General features: G+C 41.9%; 2 protein-coding genes across 4 annotated transcripts in view; one reads left to right on the top strand and one right to left on the bottom strand.

Annotated features, from left to right (window-relative positions):
• Positions 1–18,106, bottom strand: part of ajm1 (apical junction component 1 homolog) — a 31,369-nt gene extending 13,263 nt beyond the window's left edge. The window contains exons 1-2 of one of the 3 annotated variants that reach the window (XM_017307838.2): positions 17,839–18,106; positions 11,831–11,907 (exon numbers count right to left, since the gene is read on the bottom strand). The gene's annotated coding sequence lies outside the window, so the exon portion shown is untranslated. Of the gene's footprint in view, positions 1–11,751; positions 11,775–11,830; positions 11,908–17,838 lie in introns of those variants that run through there. The other 2 variants (XM_008423073.3, XM_017307839.2) reach the window with 2 other exon arrangements.
• A 3,232-nt stretch (positions 18,107–21,338) lies between these two features.
• Positions 21,339–26,303, top strand: minar2 (membrane integral NOTCH2 associated receptor 2). The gene is made up of 3 exons (XM_008423069.3): positions 21,339–21,948; positions 22,274–22,519; positions 25,663–26,303. Exons 1-3 carry the CDS (start codon positions 21,802–21,804, stop codon positions 25,855–25,857), a joined length of 588 nt encoding a protein of 195 aa, XP_008421291.2. The 5' UTR covers positions 21,339–21,801; the 3' UTR covers positions 25,858–26,303.
• The last annotated feature ends 673 nt before the right edge of the window (positions 26,304–26,976 follow it).

Raw genomic sequence — 26,976 nt, 5'->3', positions numbered from 1 at the left:
TTCACTCAGTACAACACATAGAGTATGGGATATCACGCCCTAACGCCGCGTGGCCTAACTGAAGACACCTTTAATCACGCCTTTAGGCAAATGACGTGTGATGACGGGCATGAGGCCCCGCCTGCATATAAATACACCCCCATCACAGTCATTATTCAGTTCTTGCGCTCTTCACCTCGCTGAGAACACCTAATTTCCAATCCGTGCTTTCTAGCTGCTGCTAGCTAGCATCGCTCTTGTTTTTCTTTTTCCAAAACTAGCTTAACTGCTCCTGTTGGTGTTAGCTACTGCTGCCTGCTGGTTAGCGTGTCTGCCCGCTGAGCGCTAGTTGTATTTTCTCATTTGTCTATTTTTACTTACTTTGGTTTCGTGGTTCGGGATGAGCACGAAGCAAAAAATGGCGAAGCAGAAGTCTTCCGTTTGCCCCCGTCCTCAGGAGTGCGGCTTCACGCTTCACGAAAAAGACCAGCATGAAGCATGCCCCGTCTGCCTTGGAATTGTCCATGCCAGAAGAGCGTTGTCCGAGGCGGACGCTTGTGCTTTTTGTAGCCAGCTTCGGCGCTCCACGCTCGAACGGCGGGTCAAGTTTGCGCAGAAAGTGCTGGGAGAGGCTGCCGTGTCACAACAAGACCCCATGCTCTCTGAGTCTATGAATTCGGTTTCGTCCGAGTCTGAAGAGGACGGAGGGGCCAAGGCTTCCACTTCCAGCTGGGCAGCCCCCGTTTCCAGCTGGGCAGACCATATGGAGTATGTGGACGGGTTAGCCGAAATGGTGCAGGACGCGGCGCCATCTCACTATCATCTAGAGGCTCAGGGTGATGATGACGTGCTAGACATCGGCCTGGAAGGTCACAGTCTTTCGGAAGACGATGATGACTTTTCCGCAGGCCAGTGTCCGTCTGCTGCCGCCGCCTCTCCTGTGGGTCAGGACGACACATCGTTCCTTTCCCTTTGCCAGCGTGCAGCTAATAAGTTAGATGTCGAGTGGCCAACCCCTGCTCCTGCTCAGAAGGTGTCCCGGTTCACTGGATTCTACCTTCCAATGGAGCCGGCTGCTGTTAAAAACCACCTGCCCATGTTCCCAGATTTTGTCTCGGAGCTAATGTCGTCCTGGAAGAAACCGTTGTCCACACATGTTACAGTGCCTGGCTACGGGCAGTACGTGGACCTAGAGGGTGCCGACAAAGCGGGTCTGATTAATTTACCACCAATGGAGGCGTCCTTGGCAGCTTACCTGGTGCCATCATACAACCAGGGTGTGTGCGGCTCTGCCACCCTGCTCTCAAAACAATGCAGGTTTTCCGCATCCCAGTTGGAGAAGATCTATCGCGCTCAAGCAACCACTGCTCATGCCCTGAGCTCAGCCACCATGCTTCAAACTTATCAAGCTCTATGTGCTTGTCCGAGCTAGGAGCTCAGATGCCTCCTGATAGCCATCTGACCCCCCTCTTAAATGAGATCAGAATCACTGCGGATTATATTCTTCGCACATCCCACTGTGTGGCGCTGTCACTGGGGAGAGGGATGGCTTCCACACTGGTTGCTCAGAGACACCTATGGCTATCGCTTTCTGACGTCCCAGATAGGGACAGGGCCATATACTTGGACGAGCCAGTGTCTACAGATGGGCTTTTTGGTCAATCCCTTGATGCAATCCAAGCTAAGTTCGAGCTTAAGAAAAAGTAAACTGAAGCTCTTCGTTGCATCATTCCCAGACGTGACGCTAGGTCCAGGCCCAACATGAGCGCACGCAAGCCGGTGACAGCACCGGTGCCACCAAAGAGAGCAGCACCACCTGCAGCTCTCAACACTACAATTTCACAGCTGTCAAAAAAGCATACTCCCCGCCAGTCAGCTTGGAGTAAAGGCCCTCCTCTGGGTTTTCTTTGAGATTTGACATCTCGAAAGAAAAAGCCTCAGTCATCCTAACGACGTGAGACAGCGTGACAGAAGAGAGGAATCAGAAGCAGGGAGACCTGATTGCTGCTCATTCGTTTATGCGCAAAAGACATCTTGTTTGTTCTGTTCAGGGTTCCAGCCCCAAGAGGCGCTGCGTTTTCCTAACACAGTCTCCCAAGCACAACACCCCAACACACACACTGTTTGCACCTTCAGCCCCAGGTTTAAGTGGCTTAAATGTTTTTCAAAAAACGAGAGAAAATGTTTGGAATGTTTGTGTAACTGTTCCACATGTTTCAATAAAGAGTGCAATTCCCTTGCCAAAATATCAAAAGCAAAACATTGTGTGCCACAACGTGCACAACAGTCAAACGGAGCTGCTCCTCTCCGTTCCAGCAAAGGGCAGCACCTCCTTGCCAACAGTGCGTCAGGTCAGCTGTCTGGCTGCACACGTACCTCTGTGGCGTGCCTGTGCACTTTCCCCATGGTTGGAAAGGACCGTTGCTACGGGTTACCGGTTGCAGTTCCAGATAAGACCCCCCGGTTCCAATCAGTTATGACAGTTATGACTTAATAGCCAGTTCCAGAGAGCAAGCGGCAGAACAGCTGCCGCAGGTGCTGTCCCACATTCAAGCCCTGGGATTCTCAGTAAACTTTCAGAAAAGTTCACTGAACCCGAGTCAACAGTTCTCATTCCTGGGGCTGGAAATATGCTCCCTGTCAGCTCGAGCTTGTCTCTCAGAGCACCGTGTGACCGCGCTTCATCGGTGCCTCACTCAGTTTCAGTTGGGGTGCAAACTGCGCTTCCGGACTGTTTTACAGCTGATGGGAATGATGGCCTCCATGATCGCGGTGGTGCCGCTCGGACTGTTAAAAATGCGTCAGATGCAGCGCTGGACATGCTCTCACTGGCTGTGCACGTCACTCCACCTGCACAGAAGGCTGACGATAACTGCTGCTTGCATGTCAGCCCTTCGGCCATGGAGGAAGCCCGGACTGCTGTACCGTGGGTCTCCATTTGGCAGGGTGTCCTTTCGCAAAGTGTTGTCCACAGATGCCTCTCTGAAGGGGTGGGGGCCAATATGCGATGGCGTAGCGGTGAAGGGGGTCTGGACATTAACCCAATCAAAGCTCCACATAAACTACTTGGAGTTGCGGGCGGTCTTGCTGGCCCTGAGGCATTTTTGCAGGGTTCTGATGAACCAGCATGTTCTGATAAGGACAGACAACACCATTGTGGTGTCCTACATAAACAGACAAGGGGGCACTCATTCACTTCCCTTGCTGAAATTGTCTCACAAACTATTGCAGTGGTGCAGCGTTAATTTTCTGTCTGTCAGAGCAACTCATGTTCCTGGGCAACTGAATTTGGGGGTGGATCTGCTGTCCAGGGGAGGCCCACTGGTGAGGGAGTGGAGACTGCATCCATCCGTGGTTGTGCAGATTTGGCAACGGTTCGGCAAAGCTTCAGTGGATCTCTTTGCCACCAAAGCCAACACCCACTGCCCCCTATTCTTTTCCATAACGGATCACAGTGCTCCACTGGGAGTGGATGCCCTGGCTCACCCATGGCCCAATGTGCTTCTGTATGCATTTCCCCCAGTGGAAATGATTCTGCCAGTACTGGACAAAGTACGCAGATGGGGCCTATCCTTGATTCTAGTGGCCCCTCACTGGCCAGCAAAGTCATGGTATGCAGAAATAATCAGTTTGCTGGTAGCGGAGCCTTGGAAACTCCCCGCCCGCCGGGATCTCCTCTCCCAGGCAGGGGGGGAAGTATTTCATCCACACCCAGAACTGTGGATGCTGCATGCCTACCTGCTGAGAGGTCCAGCTTGTTAGCTAGAGGCCTTCCTTTAGATGTGGTTGCAACCATTCAGAGTTCCAGAGCAGCTTCCACGAGGGGTTTATATGCATATAAATGGCATGTTTTTGAACAGTGGTGTCACAGCAAAAACATTTCCCCCTTCCAGTACTCCATTGTGGATGTTTTGACATTCCTACAGGAGCTGGTGGATAAAGGTCTGTCATTCTCCACAATCAAAGTTTATTTGGCTTCCATCTCTGCTTGTCATGTTGGCCTTGATGGAGGGACACCAGGTGCTCATCCCCTGGCTGTGCGTTTCTTAAAAGGGGTCCGTAGACTGAGACCAGGGATAAAATCTAGCATTCCTTCCTGGAATCTAACTGTGGTCTTGGATGCTCTTTGTAGCACTCCATTTGAGCCCTTTGAGTTGGTTGATTTGAAATTTCTATCATACAAGACAGCTCTGCTTCTTGCTTTGGCAACTACAAAACTGGTTACAAAACTGAATGCACTTTCAGTGCACCCCTCTTGTGTTCAGTTTTCAGCTGATGGTTTAAAGGTCACCTTAAGACCAAATGCTGCATATCTCTCTAAGGTGATTCCTTCGGATTACAGCACAATGACCATTGAGCTTTCTAGTTTTTATCCCCCTCCTTTTGCTTCTGAAGAGCAAGGAAGGCTGTATTTGCTGTGCCCAGTGCATGCACTGTGTCTTTACATCAATCACACTCAGAATGTGTGACTCTGTGATCAGCTGTTTGTGTGTTTTGCCAATCCAGCTAGAGGAAAGGCTCTGTCCAGACAGAGACTCTCTCATTGGGTCGTGGAGGCTATTTCTCTTGCTTACAACAGCAAGGGCCTCCCTTTACCTCATGGTGTGAGGGCACATTCAACCAGGGGTGTAGTGGCATCCTGGGCCCTTTTCAAAGAAGTCCCTGTGAGTAACATCTGCGCTGCAGCCAGCTGGTCTTCACCGCACACTTTTGTTCGGTTTTATCGTCTGGATGTGACAGCCCCTTCTGTGGCTCACTCTGTTCTTTCTGCTGGGTTGGAGGTTTCAAACTAACTCAGTGCATTTGTCAGGTTTGATGGCTGCTCCACGGGGCGTGTATATATGTCCCATACTCTATGTGCTGTACCGAGTGAATCGACTGAAAGGGAACGTAATGTTATGCATATAACTACTGTTCCCTGAAGGAGAGGAACAAGGTACAACACCTTTTTCTGCCCCGCTGTTTCAGCTTGGCTCAGTGAAGAGTGGCCATCGAACTGAATAATGACTGTGATGGGGGTGTATTTATATGCAGGCGGGGCCTGCTGCCCGTCATCACACGTCATTTGCCTAAAGGCGTGATTAAAGGTGTCTTCAGTTAGGCCACGCGGGGGCGTGATATCCCATACTTCGTTCCTCTCCTTCAGGGAACAGTAGTTATATGCATAACATTACGTTTTTGTGTGCTTGGAAACTGTTGAGGAAAAATGACTATTTTTAGTGTTTAACACAGTTTAAACCTTTTAGAACAAATTTCTTAATTTTGAACAGGTTTCTGTTAGTGATTTGAAACTAAAACTATTGCTGGGTAAGTATTGAAATAGAGATCTGTAGGACAGTTTCTGCTCAGACCCCTGGGGTTAAAGACAGGAGGTCATAAATTAACATATGTGTGACAGCTCTGTCTTTACCCGTCCGTCCTGTTATGCACACTCGGAGGCCGGTTGGTTGGTTTTTAGGTGATTTATTGCAATCTGTAATCAATGGTTGATAAAACACATATGGAACAGTGAGCCTCTCTACCGGTCAACCTATGGCTCACAACAGAGCGCTGAACCAACAATTATAGTGAATTCCGACATTATATTTTCTAGGCCATTTGATCGTATAGTTTTAGGATACAAATAAAAGAATATGAATAATAAATACAACAGCAGTCATTAAAAGCTCTGGGGATTAGTGGAAAAGAAACATGTCATGTTGCCATAGAAACCAACAAACAAACAGAATGGCAAACACAACTGACAAACTGATAAATATAACAAACTAACTGACAAACTGATACACATATCTGACAAAATAAATTACTGACATTTAATATAGCATAATTACCTGTAATCAGTGGTTGATAAAACACATATGGCGCAGTGAGCCATATGTCAACCTATGGCTCTGTGCAATGCAACAAAGATTCCAGTCACCCTCCTGAACACAGGATCTCTGGTCAAATGAGTCGTCATCATCTGAATGGGTTCCATCATCGCCGGACTGCATCAGCCAGTTGACCGTGCGGACATCACTTTCCTCCATCACATCAGGTACATCTGGACATAGACCACTTCCATGCGTAGCAGCAGCACTGTCAGATTCATGGTCCTCAGCACTCTCACAGGGCAAGAAGCTAACAGAGAGTAGCAGGTTTCTGTGGACAACTCTCTCTCTGCCCGTTAAGGACATCCTTAACTCTGTAGACATTGATATCAGACTTGACTGATATGACCTCATAAGGGGTAGATTCCCACTTGTCTGCAACCTTGCGTTTCCCCTGTACTCTTCTGTTGGTGATCAGTACTCTGTCTCCTCTTGCGGTGGTATAGCTTGGCATGGCGAGTCTGTTCTTTGAGGCTGTTTTTCTGCACAATCTGAGCATCCTCATGTAGGTTTTTCTTTAGGTCAGAGACAAAGTCTGAATAGCTGACAACAGTATCATTGATGAGGGCATGTTGAAACGTCACGTCAACAGGTAGACAAGGGATCCTTCCAAACCCCAGGTAGAATGGTGCGAACCCTGTTGTCTCATGCTCTGTGCAGTTATAGCAGAAGGTTAGTAGCTGTAGCATTTGTGGCCACTTTGTTTTTGGCTGCGGGGGAAGGGATCTGATCATGTCTCCCAGAGTCCTGTTGAATCTCTCTGCGACACCATTCCCCATGGGGTGATAAGGGGTTGTATGGGATTTCTCTATTCCGGCCATCTCTAGAAGCTCTTTGATTAGCTTGCTCTCAAAGTTGGCCCCTTGGTCAGAATGTATACGGCGAGGAAACCCATAAATGAGAAAGAAGTTGTTCCAGAGACGACGAGCAACTTCCTTGGCAGTCTGATTCTTGCAGGTGAAGGCGTGTGCCATCTTGGAGAAATGATCAGTAACAGCTAGAACATCTACAGACTTGTTCCCTTGCTCATCAGTCCAAAAGTCTATGCAGACTAATTCCATAGGCTCTGTAGTGACTATGTTTTGGAGTGGTGCACAACTGTGTGGTTCAGGTGTCTTCCCTACAATGCAGCGCTGACAGGACCGCACATAGTTCATGACATCACGGCTCATGCCACTCCAGAAAAACCTTTGCCTCACCAGAGACAAGGCACGGTGCTGGCCTTGGTGACCTGCCACACCACAAGACCATGAAGAACTTTCTGTTTCATTGTGTCAGGTACTATGAACTGGAGGATTTTCTTGTTCATATGAGGATCTTTCCTTGTCTTGTACAGCATGCAATTCTGTATGGTGACTCTGGTCCAGTGTTTCAACAGCTTAATCACGCTCCGTGATTCATTAGCCCTTTCACGTTTGGTAGGTCTTCTATGTCTCCGTACGAAGTACATGGCTCTGCTGATTGTGTTGTCAGCCTCCTGCCAATTGACAAGCTGACTCTGTGGAAATGCAGATGATTGGTTTTCATCCAGCAGAAAATTGGGGTCAACACCAGTTCCCATCATATGGCTCACACCTCCACTGGACTGAACATTGAGGATGGCAGCAACTTCCTCTGCTGAGACTGAGCCTTTTGTGTTTGGTGGAACTGTGTCATGAACTGGCTCATTTGGTATCTCACCACCATCGTCTACAATAGCTTGACAGTTGTTGGACACTCTGAAGACATCCTGCACGAGTCTGTCATTCACACTGTTGACCTGATCCAACAACAAGGTATATGGCTCATTTACGAGGCGATGACCCACACATGACTGGACAAATGGCTCACGACTCAAGGCGTCTGCAACAATGTTCTTTGAGCCAGGGATGTATTTCAGGTCAAAGTCGTATGCAGCAAGCTTTGCCACCCACCGCTGTTCACATGCATCAAGTCTGGGCTTAGTCAGGATATATGTCAATGGATTATTATCAGTCCATATGGTGAAGTGTCTGCCCTTCAACCAATGGCTGAATTAATCACATACTGCCCATTTTAATGCAAGAAATTCTAGCCGGTGTGCAGGGTAGTTTAGCTGGGAGCGTGAAAAGGTTCTACTTGCAAAGGCAACTGGCCTAGCCACTGTTCCACCAGACGGCAGTTATGACAGGACTGCTCCAATCCCATCAAAGGATGCGTCGACAGCTAGAATGAATGGGGCTTTGAAATCTGGATGGGCTAGAGTAACACTTGTCATGAGGTCGTGTTTCAGTGTGTCAAAAGCAGTCTGGCATGCATCTGTCCAATCAGCAGGTGTCAGCTTCACATGACCTCTCTCTTTTGAGCTTGTTTTGAGCATCCAGTCCAGCTGTGAGCTTAAACAGTGGTTTTGCCTTTGCAGAACATGCCTCAATGAAGCTTTGATAGTACATTATCATGCCTAGATATGATCTGATTTTGCTAGGGCAAGGTGTTTTCCCATCAGACTCCATGAGGTCAGTGACTTGGACATCATTTATGGCTTTCACTTTCGCAGGGTCTGTTTGGGCACCATTGTTACTGATGACATGTCCAAGAAACTTCACAGATCGCCTTAGGAAGAAGCACTTCTTGGGTGCAAGTTTAAGGAAGAGAAGATTGGGAGAAAACCATGTGTAGGTGGATGGAGTGCAGTTTCCTCTGTAGGTGCAAAAACCATCAGATCATCGAGGTAGCACAATAGGCTTGTGAAATTCTCATCACCGAATATGGACATCATCATCCTCATGAATGTAGCCGGGCTGTTGCATAGACCTTGAGGGAGGCGATTGTATTCATGAAGTCCAAATGTAGATGAGAATGCTGTATATTTTTTGTCATCAGGGTGCAGAGGGACATTATAAAAGCCTGATATCAGGTCCATTGTTGAGAAGAAGGCATTACCACCAAGAGCAGCCAAAGCATCAGCTTGATGTGGTAGTGGGTAAGCATCCTTCACGGTTCTTGCATTGAGCCATCTGAAGTCAGTGCAGACTCTGAGGTCACCATTTGGTTTCCATACCAGAACAAGTGCAGATGCATATTCACTGTTTGACTTCTGGATAATGCCTCTCTCTTCCATTTCATTCAGAGTCGTTCTCAGTTTCTCGTACTGGCTTGGTGGTATGCGTCTATAGGGTAAACGGAACGGTTTGTCATCAACAAGATGAATGCGATGAACAAACCCCTTAGCTTCTCCACAGTCCATCTTGTGACAGGAGAAGATTGACTCATGCTGCACAATAAGGTCAAGGAGCTTGTCTTTTCACTGCAGTGGCACTTCGCATGATTTCAGGTCAATATCTTGCAGACCCAGAGCTTTCAGTGCATACATCATGTCCTCCTCTTACTTTGGCTGCACAACTTCACTCTGTACACACTGTACATTACACTCAATCATGTCAGCTTTTGGCAGGTCCTCAACTGCAATACATGGAGACACGTCTGCTAATTTGGCAATTCTCCTCAGTACTACAACTTGGTCTGTCAGATTGATGACCCTAACAGGTGCCCATCGATCTCCCCAAAGAGGAGTGACAACTCTGCCAACAAGGATATGTTTTGGCCCAGCTTTAGACCGTGTTGGCTCGACAATCACTGTACTGCCTGCCGACATAACTGCTGACTCAGGTAACTTGCTCCAGACAAGGTGTTCACTCTGTGGTTTCAGGGTCACACAACTCTTGACTTTCACTGTCCCTACTTTATCTGGAATGCAATCACCCCTCCAACGTTCTGTGTTGGATAGCAGTGACAGAAATTGGCAGTGGTCAGGTGTCTGGCCATTGTTGGGTGAGGAAACTAGTCTCCAGTAACTGTCAGTGTTCTTTAGTTGGGTTAGAATGTGTTTGATGGCATTGCTGCCAAGAATCATCTGTTCTGTCTGGCCTGGAACAACCATTGTTGGAATTATCATCCTGCATCCATAAACCATGGCATCAAGGTCATACATGTCTTTGGGGGAAACCTGTTGTCCACCACGGCCTATGATGACATAATCTTCAGCCGTGCTTTTTGCTATGTCAGGACACTGCTGTAAAAGGGACTGAATAGAGGTCTGACTTATTGTGCAAGCCATTGAACCACTGTCTAACAGTGCTTTGAGGGTAGGCCCATTCTGTACAGACACTGGTGTGTAGAACAGGCTGTTAGTTTCTGCTATTCTTTGGGATCCCTGGAATATCAGTTTCTTGGATGGTGTCAATGTACTACTGTACAACTCATAGAGAGATTCATTATCTTGAATTTCTGGTAACTCATTACTGGTGGGAGGTTTATTGAGTTCATCTGCACTGTCCTCCCCTGTGTGAAGACCAGTCAGTTTTCCTGATGCTCTGGAGCAGTTCTTTTAGTTGGACAGTTGTGGCGTGAATGGCCTGGATCATAACACTTGAAACAAAGCCTATTTTCTCTGCAATGTGACAAGGCACTGTGGTCATCAGCTTTGCAAATAATACATGGTTTAATAGTGAAACCATCAATTTTGTCTGTACTGTTTACAGGTCGCCTGGGTGGAGCTTGTCTTCTTACATGTGACTGATCAGAGGCTCCATGCAGCAAAACCTTCTCTAACATGGTCATTACAGTTGTCAGGGACACATACTGAGGGCTGTGTCTGGGGGTACTCCTGACTGTTATGTGTAGGGACTAAGCCATGGCTCACCTCTGCTTTGTGCACTTTAATGTCCACTGTCTTCTTGTGGTGTACTGGGGAAGTTTCTTCACAGCGCATCTCAGCATGGTACTCATTCAGTACCTCGAGGACTTCACATGCTGACCACCTATCAATAGTTTTGGACCTGAAAGTGAGAGCCAGGTCTTTACAGGGACAATTCCTAATAAACATACGGGTCACCTCCATCTCAGGGTTTTCCAATGATTTGCCCTGCTCTCTCAGGCAGTCAGAGGCGAAGTCAGCTGCTCGGTTTAGTCTAAGTCAGTAGTCATATGGGTCTTCCTGGTCTTTGGGCAAAGTCGAGTAAAAGTCAGCTAAGGGGACAGCAGAGTACTTAGTAGAGCCGAAGTGTTTTCTGAGGAGATTATAAATCTTGTCAGGGTGAGCAGTAGTATTAATGTTGCTATGTCTAATCCCAAACTTAACTACATCGTTAGCTATTCCCCTCAGATGCATAAGAATTTCATCAGCCTGTTCTTCAATCTTAACATCGCTTTTCCTAGCAAATGTTCTCATCTGATCTTCCCAGTCATGGAATGTAATGGAATCTGAGCCATTACCTGCAAAACATGGAGGTTCTTTGACCTTTCTCTGCATGACAACCCAAACTTGGGATACATCAGATACACAACCGGACTGACCCACAGTACTCATAGTTTGTGTGGTTGTAGAACTGGGAGCAACTGTGTTATGTGGCTGCGTGACATAATGGTGTCAGCCAACTCATGTCCTATCTCCTGAATTGTTATTCAGGAGTCCTGAATTGTTATTCAGGAGTGATAGTTCTGAGTGCTACACACTCAGAACTATCACTATTAGCATTTGGTGTTAGTATAATATATGTGCATACATGTGCTGCCATGATAGTCAACAGGATTATGGACTCTAGCACCAGGAATCTCATCTAATGAGGGCATAAGACCACTTGGAGCAGGACTATCAACAGAAAAAGGAATAGGAACAAGCAGACCTCTTCCCCTACCAATACTAATGGGTGAGCTAAACCAAAAGTGGTTACTTTGATTAGACATTGTTCAGGAGTTTGACAAATGTAAAGATATTCAGAATCCAAAATACAATAGGAAATAAAATCACCAACTTGGAATAAATAAATAAATAAACAAAAGAAATCAAAGCAACAAAAGAAAATTAGTAATTTGTGAGTTACTGTAATGGCACATAGAAGTTCTCAGTGTACAGTAATATATTTACACTGCATTGTAATGCTACCGTATCAACTGTGAACATGATCAGATACACAGTGTGAACTGATGTCTTCAAAAACCGATGTGGCAGCTAGGACGCTCACAGGTTCGATGAGCTTGATTGAAGTCCAAGGTCACGGCACCAGACCGGTTGGTTGGTTTTTAGGTGATTTATTGCAATCTGTAATCAGTGGTTGATAAAACACATATGGTGCAGTCAGCCTCTCTACCAGTCAACCTATGGCTCACAACAGAGCGCTGAACCAACTGTGTCACTCACAAACAATTATAGTAAATTCCGACATTATATTTTCTAGGCCATTTGATTGTATAGTTTTAGAATACAAATAAAAGAATATGAATAATAAATACAACAGCAGTCTGGGGATTAGTGGAAAAGAAACATGTCATGTTGCCATAGAAACCAACAAACAAAAAGAATGGCAAACACAACTGACAAACTGATAAATATAACAAACTAACTGACAAACTGATACACATATCTGACAAAATAAATTACTGACATTTAATATAACATAATTACCTGTAATCAGTGGTTGATAAAACACATATGGCGCAGTGAGCCTCTCTACCAGTCAACCTATGGCTCTGTGCAATGCAACAAAGATTCCAGTCACCCTCCTGAACAAACCTTCAACACCATTTAGAAGAGAACCGGATTTGTTGACTTACCACAACAGAGCGCTGAACCAACTGTGTGGAATTTTTGGTTTCTCATCCAATTTATAGGTAACCAGTAGGGGACGCCAAAAACCACCAATTACAGGATAATTGTGAAACATATTTTAGCAGGAATTTCATCTGTATATCTAATACCCATTACATATGCAGGAAGGCAAAGGACAGTATCACTTGAATTACTGTGAGAAATGGAACTTTGGTCGGTTCACGTAACCAGGATGAGAAGTCTTCCAAAACTAACATCTGGCATGGTGCAAAAACTGAATATAACATAAAATGTTTTAAATCACTAACATTTAATTTGTAAGACATTTTTCTTAGTTATTAATAACATGTTTTGACTTGTATTATCTTGTTTTAGAATTAATTATAATTAATTCTAAAACAATTAGAATTGTCAATGATGAATGTATTTGAAATTGTATTATTTCGGACTATATTAGAATCAAATGAAAATGTTTTGTTTAGTATTAGAAAAATACTTAGGTTTATGGTGAATGAATGTCTTAATTCTTATTTGAATATTATATTAGGTTAGAAACAGGAATTGTACATTATTTTCCGTTGATATTATCTATTGCTTTTGGTTTGATATCAGGACTAAACTTTGGAGATGCTGAGTGCAGAAGAACAAATTGGGCTTCTGGAGATAACTTTTCATTGAATTAAAATACAGTATTAAAGGTTTGTTCCTGGCAGAGCAGGTTCAAGTCCTGGCCTGATGACCTTTGCTGAATGTCTTCCCCCTCTCTTGCAACTCACTTTCCTGTCTGACAACTGTTAAACAAAGGCTACTGGAGTAAACAAATCTTAAAAAGAATTTGCAGTTACACCAAAATTGGTGAGCTTGATCCATTTCAGCTGCCCAGTGAGATTATATGATAATTCCTTGCCCTCACCAAAGATATTTATGTTTAGCCCAAATTTCCACAAATCATTTGATTTGCACCAAACTGAAGATATTAATCTAGGAAAAAATCTCGTGGGTGTGGCAAAATACCTTCACAGCAGCCCACAGAGGCATTAAAACAATCAGCCTCAAGTCTTCATCAAGGATAATGAAATTTGGTACACATATCTCAAGACCTGCAGAGAAGTCTCTTGAAGCCATGATCCAAACCCCCGCAGAAAGATGGCCATTTTAATCCTCTAACACAGTTTACGTTTGACTGAACTCATCCTACAGATTTCCATTAAAAACTTAAAAATTACTCAAATGCTAATAATCTAAAGCTAGAAAAAACATTTCAGTAAAAAGTTTTTACAAAAAACTGTCGCCAAATCACATAAAACTGGTCATGAATGAACTTTTTCAACCCACAAACAGACATCGTTCATGATATAAGTGAAACTGTAACTAATAGCAGATAACTACAAATGTCATATTCCAAATCCTACAGGAAATCTTCACTAATCTTTCGCCGCCAAAAAGGAAGAGACTAAAACTTCTATTAAGAAGGTCAAATTTCAGCCATTTTCAAGTCTTCACATCAAGCCAGAACTGAAAACAACTGAATAATTAAAAGTTTTAATTATTATTAGGCCCGAGCAGCTAAGTGCAGCAAATATGTATTGCAATATAGTGTTTATTTTTATTATGCTTCCGTCAAATTCATTGGCTTTTTGAGTCCTAAACTCATATGTATGAAAACTCACCAAACTTGGCGGATGCAAAAGGCCTGGGTGAAATTTATGTATTTTAAGGTCATCACAAAAATCAGTTAAAGGAGAGCGTTCCACTGCCCATTGGACTCTCAATGAGTAGGCGGGTTTAAACCCGCCTAATGTGGAACCATACCAGAGCTATGGCAAACATGACACACCAATATGTCTTGTGCTTATCACAGATAGTGTTTTTCTGTCAATTGACTGTGCTGTGTGACACCATAATTGTACCGTATCATTTTCTTATCAACCCCATGGGAAGAGGGCCCATGAACAGTGCTGTTTTGGTCAGTTGTATTGGCCACTTTTACAATGGAAACAGACAAAACAGAATACTGAACCCCACTGATCCTCAGCTGAAACAAAACAAAACAGTGACAGCTGGTCTCTTACCAAATATCTGGGTTTTGTGCAATTAATGTATCTAGTAACACTTTGTCTAACACAGTAAATAAGAATGTGATCAAGATTCATGCGCAGACTGCAATAATATTACTAGTGAAATAGACACATTTGTAGCCTAAGGATACCTTAGTGACAAACGCATATTAAAGGAATTCAACAGGAGTAAAGTAGACCAGTGGAATGAAGAGAAAATTACTGACAATTGTTTTGTTGCAATGCTACAAGCTTGCAACAAAACAAGCTTGCAGCATTTTTGTGGGAATATGTTCAAAATGTTCTTTATTTGTGCATTGTTGTTGATGTCTATAGTCACTTACCAGAATTGCATGTGTTATTTGGATTTTTGTTATTTCTATTTCCTCCTTAAGATATTACCAAACTGATGAGAGATTTCCAGTGAACCCTGACTGCCAAAGGCAGACATGTTTACGACAGGAGCCAAGATATCATGATTTAATTATTTTCAGATTTTGTTGAATGATTTTTTTTCTTGATATATTTGGTTCTGATGGCTTCACCTAGCAAGAAATGGAGTAGTTGCAACCTGAAAAGAAGCCACCTTGGATAAAAATCCTGATTATGCTACCCAATCTTTAGGCCTCATTATGCTAGAGACCTAAAGCTTGAAGATACTTGTTTAAAGTCTTCCTTTTGTTATCTGGTGGGTTATAATGTGAAAATCTCAGTAAAAGAATCTGATACAATACTGAGAGTTTTTGTTTACCCACATTTAAACCTGGGTTGAAGGTGCGGATCTAGTGGGGTGGCAAGGGTGGCAGTTGCCACCCCAAACGAGAGCATCGCCACCCCTGTTGCCACCCCAGCTAGCGACAATGAATTCAAAAAATAGTTATGGCAAATTGGACATTTAGCGCATGAAACTCTTTTTTCCCCTACAACATTGAATGCAACACAATGTAACCTGACACCCACTGCTAAGTAGCGGGAAGTGCGAGAGAAGGACAGAGCGCGAGGCAGCAGCATTGATAGATGTATATGTTACTGGACTGGACATTATGTGATTTATCGTAAGTCACACATGCGCCATTGCTGTCCATTGAGCCAGGAATATTGGTGGTCAGGAAAATACTACAATCACGCAAATAATCAGTTAATTCAACCATAGATAATGGTAATAAGGGCTTCAGATTTCACAGGTGAGGAAAACTTTTAATTTAAAGAAAAGATTGAACAAGTGAGCAGTGGGTCAGTTATACTAACTTAACTGTTAGCCTGCTACTGACTTTGATAACCTTAACATGTGCTGCGCAGTTCGGTGTGTTTTGGTTCCGTTGGCACTAAAACAGGTCAACCCGCCCATACGTCATCAGTAGAGCAGCTGTTTATTAAATCAGCTAATCAACCGCCGCTGTGCTCAGGCGAAAACTTATTAATAATCCAAATATAGACATTAATCCTGACAGCATAATGTAACAGACTGGATGTTCTGTTTTAGTGTTTTTGCTACTTTTTTGTGTGGGAAATGTTTGTTTTTTGGTGTTGATTCCTCTGATTTGTAATCTCTGCTCTATGTGCTCGTTGAGCTGTTGTCTGTCGGTTGCCATGGCAACGGGTCCGCGTAAAGCGACACACAGAGCGAGAAAAGGCAGAATAAAAGTTGTTGGAGCTATTTTTTCTTTATTTCATTATCCATTTGAATTTTGTTACTTTATTCTTAAATTTCTATTTTTTGTATTATTTACAGAGTTTATTTGTAGGTTGATAATTGTTGATTTTATAAATTTTTTTGTTTTATTATTTTCTTATTTATTTTCTAAATTTAGACAGGAAGTAATGTGGGTCAGTCCACATAGATAAGTGCAGGCCTGGAGAAGGACCAGCAGGCATTTGGGTTTGGGGCCGATGGTTTTTAAGAGTGGTAGCATGAGAACAAATGAAAGTTTGATGAAAGAGGAAAATAAATCACCAAGAACAATCAATAAGTTTGGACATTGAACCTTGTTTTGCCCGTGTCTAGAATCATGACCCCAGTGCCTCAGTAGTGTCTTGGTGGAACTTTTATTGGATGTTTGGCTTGGCAAACAGTCAGAAGTGGTTCTGTTTGGTTCTTCACCTGTTTATCAGCTTTATTGTACCTTTATTGTGGCGCACTGCAGCCGCTGCAATTCCTAAAACAAGCGACAAAAACTGAGCTAATCCACTGTTCTGAAAACATGATGATATTTATAACAGTTGTCAAACTACGGCTCCTACAGCATATTTAAAATAAAACAATTGACCAATATAAGTAGATATTCACCCTTTCTTGTATCTTGACAGAACTAACAGAAACTAAACTGTTTATAGATTTGTATCATGGAGAATTTATGAAACATCAGTTTTCTAATCTTTATTTTAAGTCGTATTTAATAGATATATCCAATAACAAATGATGGCGCTACTAATATTTTTGTGACAGATTTCTCCTTGTCCTGTATTGGGATAAAATGGTTTTCTGGACACAATGCATGTCAATTGATATGCATATCAATTAGCAGGAGTATGAAAGACGTGAAAATAATTAACTATACTACATTAAGAAATTGTATTTAAGCCTCGGTGCTACATGAAGCTAATTTTGAAACAATGCAAGTTAAAAACAATATTTCGTATTGTTTTTAATACGAAATCTTAAAAAAATAAAAATAAAAAATATATATATATATATATATATATATATATATATATATATATATATATATATACCCCATAAATATTTTTCTAGATCCGCCCCTGCTGGGTTGTAATGATTAACCAGCAGACACTGCTTTTGTCAGATGGTTGAATAGCACTGGCTCCTGCCCTAATTTAATGTGAAATATTTCTGCATGGCCCTGTTCTACAGCATCAAGCTCTCACCAGTGCTCTGTCGAGTTTTTTTTAAAGAACAGTCATCAAAGCATCGATCCAGCCTCTGCAGCAGTCCCACACTGACGGCCTGCAGTCTGTGAAATAAAATAAACTTGAGCCGCCGAGCGCAGACATCCTAATGATCGACGCATTGAGGCGCTGAGCTTGCAAACGCTGCACGTTGGGAGTACTACACGAATAGCCGATGCCCGGAGCCAGAATCCTGATGAGGATGATGTCAGTGTTCGAAGATGGGAAAACAGCTAGTAATGAGCAGCCTGATTCTTCACCGCTTTACTGCATGCTCAGAGCGCAAAGCTGCACTCACTGCACGCTACAAATGAATTCAGACGAATATTGTGCAGATTTAAGCCTGCGCAGTTCACATCATGTTCATCATGTAATGACAGATAAATCACTGCACCAAGAATAACTAATCACAGTGAGCTTACAGCCCAAATATATAAATAAATGAAGCTTCACGTCTTACCGCATTAATCCCAGCTTCTGCTTGTCCATATTTTGTCAGGCCAGAGCGCTGGTGTTCTCCCAATGACGACATCTGATATGTGCACACGGTGAAACTGCAATGTGCACCTTATTAGTCAGACAGACTCCAGGGGAGAATTCTTTCTTTCGTCCTGATCTTACATCGCCAGTGAATCTCTGCGCAACACAGCTGCGCAGACCCGTCGCAGCGTCCGCGTCGATGTGGCCGCAACCACAACCCTATCCTCCCCCCTTCCCTTCTTCCATTCCGACTCCATGATAGCAGGCGCTCAGGACAGGGAGATCAGTTTTGTGTAATAATTTTTGAAGGATGTTGACTGGCGATGATTTAAAACATCATTAAAATATTTCTATCTGAATCTTTCCATTCAGATAGAAATATTTGTTTCTGTCGAACATTGGCAGCAGGGGAGTTTCTTTGGGGGGTTTCAATCCCAGTTCCATGCAGGTCTGAAGACATGTATAGTGGTGCATGTCTTCACCATGAGAAATTTTCATTTTGTGGAATTTTAAAGGTTAATACAAAAACATTTGTACAAATAAGAAGTTCGGTTCAGAGGCTTTTTCTAGAATTTACGACAGGCTGATTCCTGTCGTAAAGTTGGTCTAGAAAAAGCCTCTGAACCGTGGTTCAACCGTGCTTTTTCATGGGGGAAATTAAAAAAAAGAATGAAACAAAAAATAGGACAATATTTCATCATATGTAAGTGAGCCAAAAAGCCACTTGTGTCAGCCTCTGTCTAGAACAGCCTATGGGCTGCAGGTGGTGCATTTTGTTAGAATGTTTTGATTGTCATGTTATCCAAACTAGCAATGCACATTAATAAAATAATATTAATTATAGAGCACTGTATTTATAAAACAACATTTTTCCTAAGACCTAATAAACTTTTTTAATACAGAAAAAATAAACTGTTACTCTATGATTTGTGTTTTAAATTGTCATTCATATTATATCGACTAATAATTGTATGTGAATAAATATTTCATCTAAACTCAACATCCTAAGCAAATAACTATGATTTACCATAATAGTCGACTAAAAACACAATAAGAAACTGAAGCAATCATAGCAAAAATATTCTGTACCCTGTTAGCCTTAGGAGATGATTGAGGGATGAAGAGACTCTGATGTCTGGTTCTTTATTCTTATGAATTACTTGTTAATTTTTTTGTCTCTAAAGCAGACATTTAAAATCAGAGATGGTTTTTATTGAGTAACAGTTGAATCATGCATATAATTTGCCAAATCACAAGAAGAATTGCTTTTAAGACTATTAAATTGGATGTTACATTTAATGTGTATTTTTATTTTTATTTTTTTTTAATGAATCATATTACAATAAAAAATCACCATCTTGGAAATGTGGCAGTGCTCACAGAGCAAGCTGTATTTGTTGTTTAAAAATGTAAAATATTGAAATAATTATTTTACTCTACTGAACATGTGAGAATACATCGAATTTTCAAGTCATATAAAAACATGATGACTTTGGAAAGCAAAAATACCCATTTAAAGTACATTTAAAATAAATTTGTTGTTGTTATAGTTGTACTTTTTAGCAGTACAAATACCTAAAACAGTGACCGGTCCGCCATTTGGATGTCGAAGTTGAGACGTGTTCACTTTGATTGAGTACACACTTCATGGAGGGGCGTAGGATGTCGTGTTCAAAATAGCGTTGTACTGGCTTCATTTGACTTCCTACAGTAGCGGTTCTCAACGTGGGCGGTACCGACTCCAGGGGGCGTTCAGAGGACGGCAGGGGGCGCTGGCGGACATTTTTATTAAAGGGGGGCGCTGGGATGCCATTGGGGGGCGTTTGGTCGAAGGTAAACTTTACACCTTAAATGCAGAACAATGCCAGTTTAGATTTTGAGCAACTTGGTAAAACTGTATTGTGTAACATTAAATCATGCTGGGCTGCAACTGTATCAATGGCAGCTCTTCTTCTATTCAGTGATTGTAGCTTATTGGCGCAGCTCCGCTGTAACTAGCTTCACCGCATTGTCCCTTACACAGCGTTACACCGGCTGATGACGTTGCTGTGATTCACTTTGTCTTGTATTTATATGTTTTGGCAGTTCTGTGATCATGTCAAAGCAGCAACTTATATTAAAAAGTGTTTTATTGTCCGTCTGGATGCTGCCCGCTTCTATGGAAGGACAACAGAAAATCGCTCTTATAAACACGTAATTACTAAAATCACGATACCCCAATACACTGTGTATCCCTCTGAAAAATGAACCTATTTAAATAAAGAAATCCCTCCACGGGTGACACCACTATAGAGAGCGTTCATTTTATAGCGTTAACACGGTGCTGTAAGTGGTCCGGTATGAAATGGGGGTGATGGAACAACACAGCACTTTTAAATTTCAATAATCAAAATACCGCAATTATTTCCGTTGTTTTAAAAAGTTTATGTCAGTTTGCCTTTTCTCCATCGATACGCTTCCCGAGCGCTGCGCACCTTAGGGAGTTTAAAAAAAACGACGGACACATTGCGGTTTTTTCTAAAACAGGAGAAGCGGGACATAAAATGGAGCGACGAACTAGATGTGAATTATGGCATAAAAACAGAGAATCCGACGCTGAACAGTGAGGTTTAGGCGGCGCAGCAAACTGAGTGAAAATTACTGATGGTCAATAAACGATAAATTAAATCTAGCAACAGGAAAGAAACTAAAGTGGACATAGAAATAAACCAAGAGAGGAAAATACTAATCAAAGGAAACTAAATGAAATTTAATGAAGAACAAAATGCAAGAATAAACTAAGAAACCAAAGTAAATACATAGGAATAAACTGGTATGGCAAGACCTTTAGAGCAATACTTAATAAGGGGACTGTAGCTCTGCCATGTGGATGAAGTTTTATGGATGATACTCTGATGTCCAATTCTCCTGAAGGCAGCACAGAGCTGCACCACCAGAAACTGACAGAAACACTGAAGAGAAGAAGAGTTATGATTAATGTAGTTACAGTTCTATCCATGTTTTAATGTAGCAGAGCTCAGTTGTTTTGCAAATAGTTAAAAGTTTAAACTGGCATGTTGTTCATCTTTTATCTGGTTATTTTGTGGAATATTTAACAACTAGAAAATGGAAAAGAACAAGAATATTTTGGGAGTTCATTGCATTTTTTGTAGACACCTGTGAAAATAATTTCTTTTCTCATGGCTTTTTGGTTCTCTGGGAAATTATTTTTGATGATAAATACAGAAACAAGCACACAAATCAAAACATCTACAATAGTGATAGTAATATTAATAATAAAATAGTCAGTGAAAAGTAGCCTGCAAATTCTTTGGTGGGGGGCGGTGAGGGACCTGAATAAAGGCTGGGGGGGCGCTGGCCCAAAAAAGGTTGAGAAACACTGTCCTACAGACTTCCGGGATGCTGTGGTAAATTGTAAAATCTTAATTTGCAATAGGCTACATTTTCATTAACGTAGAAAATACTCCATCAGTTCAGCTGTTTCCCTTTTGTGTATCTTCTCTGTCTTCTCAAACCTCCAGTCGGTTTTGGCAGATGGTCGATTGTACCGAGTCTGGTTTCGGTTCTGCTGGAGGTTTCTTCCTTTGAAATGGGAGTTTTCCTCTCCATACATGTTCAGTATGAGGGATTGCTATAAAGTCAATGACACAAAGCAAGCGATTGTCTACTGTCACTCATCCAGGAGTGAACCTGACACTATAGGATTGACCTTGCTTACACTCCCCTCTCTCTCCCTGTCTTTGCTTCTCTCTTGGCAGTATTACTTCTTTGTATCAGGTCTTCAATGATAAGATTAGGTTACCTCACCTGCAAGTGATACAGCTTCATAAATATCTTGCTTTTCATGAATAATTGGCAAGTTTGCCAGCTAAGGTAAGCATGTGTACAGAAATAGGCTGCACACAGATAAAGCAGTCACTGTTTATGGAACAGCAGACCAAAGATGGATATTTCTGTTCTGCCCAACAACAATCACCCTCAAAAGTTCCTGCAGCTGGATGTTGGCATTTTGGATGCTACCCATGGCATGTTCCAGGTTGGAGCATTTATTTCCAGTCAGAGACGATGGCAGAACCGGGTCTATTTACAGGTATGGAGCAACAGAGCTACCATTACTCTACAGCATGCTCCTTCCTCACAGTGACTTTGTGTGTAATATGTGGTATGTTGTTCTTATAAATGATTAGTCTTTCTATACTTAATAAATATTTAAGTCAACGCTTGCATGTGAGATGCAAGCTTATGCTGATAAAACAGTAACTTAGAGTTTTGTTGTTGCCTCAACTACATTAAAAAGTAGTTTAGGAGTCCAAGTTTAGGTTACTTTGTAAATTTCTCTACAAAATCTGCAGTGTTAAGATGGTTATTTTATTCTCAGTTAGATAAAAATAAAATTATTCCTTTTTTTCTGACAGCGGGAACAAACAACCCAACATGGAAGAAAAATTCCTCCATATTCAAAGGGCAGTCCTGTGGTGTTTGTGGACAGATATCTGGAGAACCACATAACTCCAGTAACTCTGAAGTATAACATCAAAAGGAATCCTCTTTACATGGATATAAAATTCATCGACACGGCAGACAATGAAAGGTTTAAGCCTTCCTGGACCATCAAAGAATATGACACACAAACTATCCATGGCAACTTAACAGATTTGAAGGTATTTTGCAGTTAATGGCAGAAACCAAGGGATTTTGCAGTCTATATAATCATAAACTATATGTTCATCTTTAATCTGAACAAAGGCAATAAAAGGTCAGCTCATTTGATCAACCTTTAGAACATTTCCACCACATTGAGTCAGCTTTTCACCTGTGATCCACATCTAAATGTTTAATTAGGAAGCAACTAGATTTCTTGGTAACATTTTATTTGACGGGATGTGTGTAAGACTGACATGACAGTCAGTCTTACACACTGACTGTGTGTAAGACTATCATGTTTATGTTTTATCATAAACATGATATAACAGTGCCAACTTTACAATATTTTGTACTTCAATGCAAAGTGGGATTTTCAAGGCAAATTTTAGAACAACTTTGCATTAAAAGTGTCATTATTTACTAAATGTCACTTCATGACATCAGTCATAGACATTCATAAAAATGGCTTCATGTTCATGACAGTGTCATGTCAGTCTTACGCACACCCCGTCAAATAAAGTGTTACTGACTTCTCTTGTTCAACTAAACTCAATGTAGTTTATTGATAGGGCCAATTCACAACAAAATATGCCTTGTGAAATCACCTGGCAAGAAGAGGAAATGCTGCACTACAGGTGTTCAAATATGGACCTAGAGGCAGCTCTGGTTTAATGTAGAAGGCTTGATTCAATGCTGCTTTGCAGTTAATGACAAAGGACAGCTAAACAATCAAAGTTGTTTTCAGTCCAGATGTGCATCAAATGTTTAATGTTCAGCTGAGTTTGTTTTTGAACATAACCCAAAAGAAAAAACTAAGCAAGTGCGAAACTTGTCAGATATGTAAAATAGATTGTTTAAAAAGGAGTAGGCAGAAGTAAGTGTATATTATTCCACATCCACGATTATATCATCTTCTTAAATCATCCATCCTAATGTGGTTGCAAGGGGTGCTGGTGCCTTTCTCCAGGCGAGAGGCGGATTCACCGTGGACAAGTTGCTAGCCCATTGCAGGACAGCATAGAGACAGATAGGACAAACAACCATGCCAGCACACACTCATACACACGTAAAGAGAATTTAGACACCAATCAACCAAGTTATGTCTTTGGACTGTGGGAGGAAGTCAGAGTACTTGGAGAGAATCCATGCATGCACAAAGAGAACATACAAACTCCACACAGAAAGACCCCAGAACAGGAATTGTACCCAGGACCTTCTGATATAATGTCCAATTACCTTGCATTTAAACTGTTAGAAGCCAAAAGGTGAAAAGTTGTCTATGATGTCTCAAGACAGTTATGTCCTGTGAGACAAGAGTCAACAAATCTACAATATGACGTATAGAAAGAAAGCGATGCGATCTTTTTAATGAAGGTTTGGGGATACAGTGGGGAGAACAAGTATTTGATACACTGTTGATTTTTCAGGTTTTCCCACTTGCAAAGCTTGTAGATGACTGTAATTTTTATCATAGGTAACTCTTCAACTGTGAGTGATGGAATCTAAAACAAAAATCCAGAAAAATACAATGTATGATTTTTAAATAATTAATTTCCATTTTATTACGTGAAATAAGTATTTGATACACCAGAAAAAAACTTATATTTGGTACAGAAATCTTTGTTGCAATTACAGAGATCAGATGTTTCCTGTAGTTCTTGACCAGGTTTGCCACACTCAGCAGGGATTTGGCCCACTCCTCCTACAGATCTCCTCCAGAGCTTCAGTTTTCGGGGCTGTCGCTGGGCCACAGGACTTTAAGCTCCCTCCAAAGATTTTCTATTGGATTCAGGTCTGGAGACTGGTAGGCCACTCCAGGACTTCAGATGTTCCTAGGAGCCACTCTTTAGTTGCCTGGCTGTGTGTTTTGGGTCGTTATCATGCTGGAAGACCCAGGCACGACCATCTTCAGTGCTCTTACTGAGGGAGGAGGTTGTTGGCCAAATCTCACGATACATGTCCCATCCATCTTCCCACATATGGTGCAGTGTCCTGTCCCCTTTACAGAAAAGCATCCCCAAAGAATGATGTTTCCACGCATGCTTCACGGTTGGGATGGTGTTCTTGGGGTTGTACTCATCATTCTTCTTCCTCCAACATGACGAGTGGAGTTTAAACCAAAAAGTTATATTTTTGTCTCATCAGACCACATGACCTTCTCCTTCTTCTTGGATATCAGATGGTCATTTGCAAACATCAGACGGGCTTTGACATGCGTTGGCTTGAGGAAGGGCACCTTGCGTGCACTGCAGGATTTTAATCCTTGACGGCGTAGAGAGTTACTGATTGTTTTCTATGAGACTGTGGTCCCAGCTCTATTCAGGTCATTGACCAGGTCCTGCCATGTAGTTCTGGGCTCATTCCTCACCTTCCTCAAGATCAATGATGCTCCACGAGGTGAGATCTTGCATGACGCCCCAGACCGAGGGAGATTTTCCGTTATTTTGTATTTCTTCCATTTTCTAATAATTGCACCAACTGTTGTTGCCTTCTCACCAAGCTGCTTGACTATTGTCCTGTAGCCCATCCCAGCCTTGTGCAGGTCTACAATTTTATCCCTGATGTCCTTACACAGCTCTCTGGTCTTGGGTATTGTGGAGATGCTGGAGTCTGATTGATTGAGTGTGTGGACAGGTGTCTTTTATACAGGTAACGAGTTCAAACAGGTGCAGTTAATACATGTAATGAGTGGAGAACAGGAGGGCTTCTTAAAGAAGAACTAACATGTCTGTGAGAACCAAAATTCTTCCTGGTTGATAGATGATCAAATACTCATTTCACACAATAAAATGGAAATTAATTATTTAAAAATCATACATTGTATTTTTCTGGATTTTTGTTTTAGATTCCATCACTCACAGTTGAAGAGTACCTATGATAAAAATTACAGTCATCTACAAGCTTGGGAAAACCTGAAAAATCAACAGTGTATCAAATACTTGTTCTCCCCACTGTAAGTCATAACCATAAATAACATTTCTTATTTTCAAACTGAAATAACAAATCACAACTCTTTGCCAAAAGAAAAAAAAGCAATTGTTTTCCCTTTTGCTTCTGTTGTTCGGTTGGTTAAAATTTCCAGGAACAAATTACTATGAAAAAAGTAGAAAATCACTGAGAAAATGACGATTGGTTTTTACTTTTTTGTCCCCCCATATAGGACACAAAAACACCCAAGGAGCTGGACTTTTGGCTTGAAGACCTGTACACTCCAGGATTTGACTCTCTGCTCAAGAGAAAAGAAGCAGAGCACAAGAGAAAAAGACTTTCCAAAATTGTTCTCTCAGTAATTTTGGTCATTTGTGCTTCTGTCATTGTCATAATAGTGCCTATTGTAGTTTTACAACAGAGCTGATTTGGATGCAACTATTGTGCTATAATCAACATCATCTACTCTAAAAGACAATAGGGAATGGTTAGTGATACAGTGTCCAAACTATATACCAAGATCAAAATCATTACCTTAAAAATATGCCAATGTAATTGGCAAAAATGACAAAAGTACACAATGCATATTGTTACGGCCCTGGGCCTTAAGGACTGGGCTGCAGTTGCTTTTGTCTGTCCTTGTGCTCCTCCCCTTTACAGGTGCTGCTGATCAGGTTTATTGGGAGTGCAGAGTACTTAAACCTGGCTGTCTCCATCTTCTGGGTCGCCTTCGGCGTCCACTCTGCTGCTTGACACTTGTGGTGTTTTGTTGCCAGGCCTCAGCGCCCCTCCTTTTTGCACATTTGCGTTTGTCTTTGTTTTGGCACTTCAACACTTCCATATGCACTCATACAACACATTCAAGCATTTGCATTACACTAATGATATCCACAATCCATTGTTATTTTTGTTAATAAATATTCATTTTTCTACACTTTAACCCCTGCATGATCTCCCGTTTTTGTTATGACATTGAGCGAGTCGTAACACATATTATTAGGGCCGTGCAGAGACCACTAAAGGGGCAGATGCTCAGCAAAGAAAAAAGGGCACATCTAACCGCATTCTAGGACAGAATATTAACAGCCTCTCAGCTTTCAGGGTTTAATAAACAATGATAAATTACAAAAATGTGAGATATACAATCAAAGCTAATGAACATCTCCATATAGAGCATAACACTATGCCTATATAAGATATTTTATTAGTAATTTCTTTCTGCAGGTCTACTTTGTTATAGGAAAGTATTTCAATATTCAAACCCGCAATTTAGCAAGATATGTAAATCAGAGCTAGACCACCAGACATATTTTGTCTTTACAGAATTACACTATTAAAAATATAAACAAGGACACAATGCAACCTTTTAGTGGCTGTAATCTATAAAACAAAGAGCTGCCTGTTTGCTGCAGTGGAGATGAAGATGGTCCATTCAGGAAAGCAGAGCTGCATCAAACTTTAACGCGTAACTGCAGAAAAACGAAAAAAACAAAAGCAAAAATTTAATTGTTAATGCATGTCACCATGAGAAAAGCCTACTGAGTTT

This window comes from Poecilia reticulata, chromosome 12 (assembly GCF_904066995.2).
Source record: "Poecilia reticulata chromosome 12, P_reticulata-male-v2, whole genome shotgun sequence".
NCBI lineage: Eukaryota > Metazoa > Chordata > Actinopteri > Cyprinodontiformes > Poeciliidae > Poecilia > Poecilia reticulata.
This window is presented reverse-complemented; position numbering and strand designations above follow the sequence as displayed.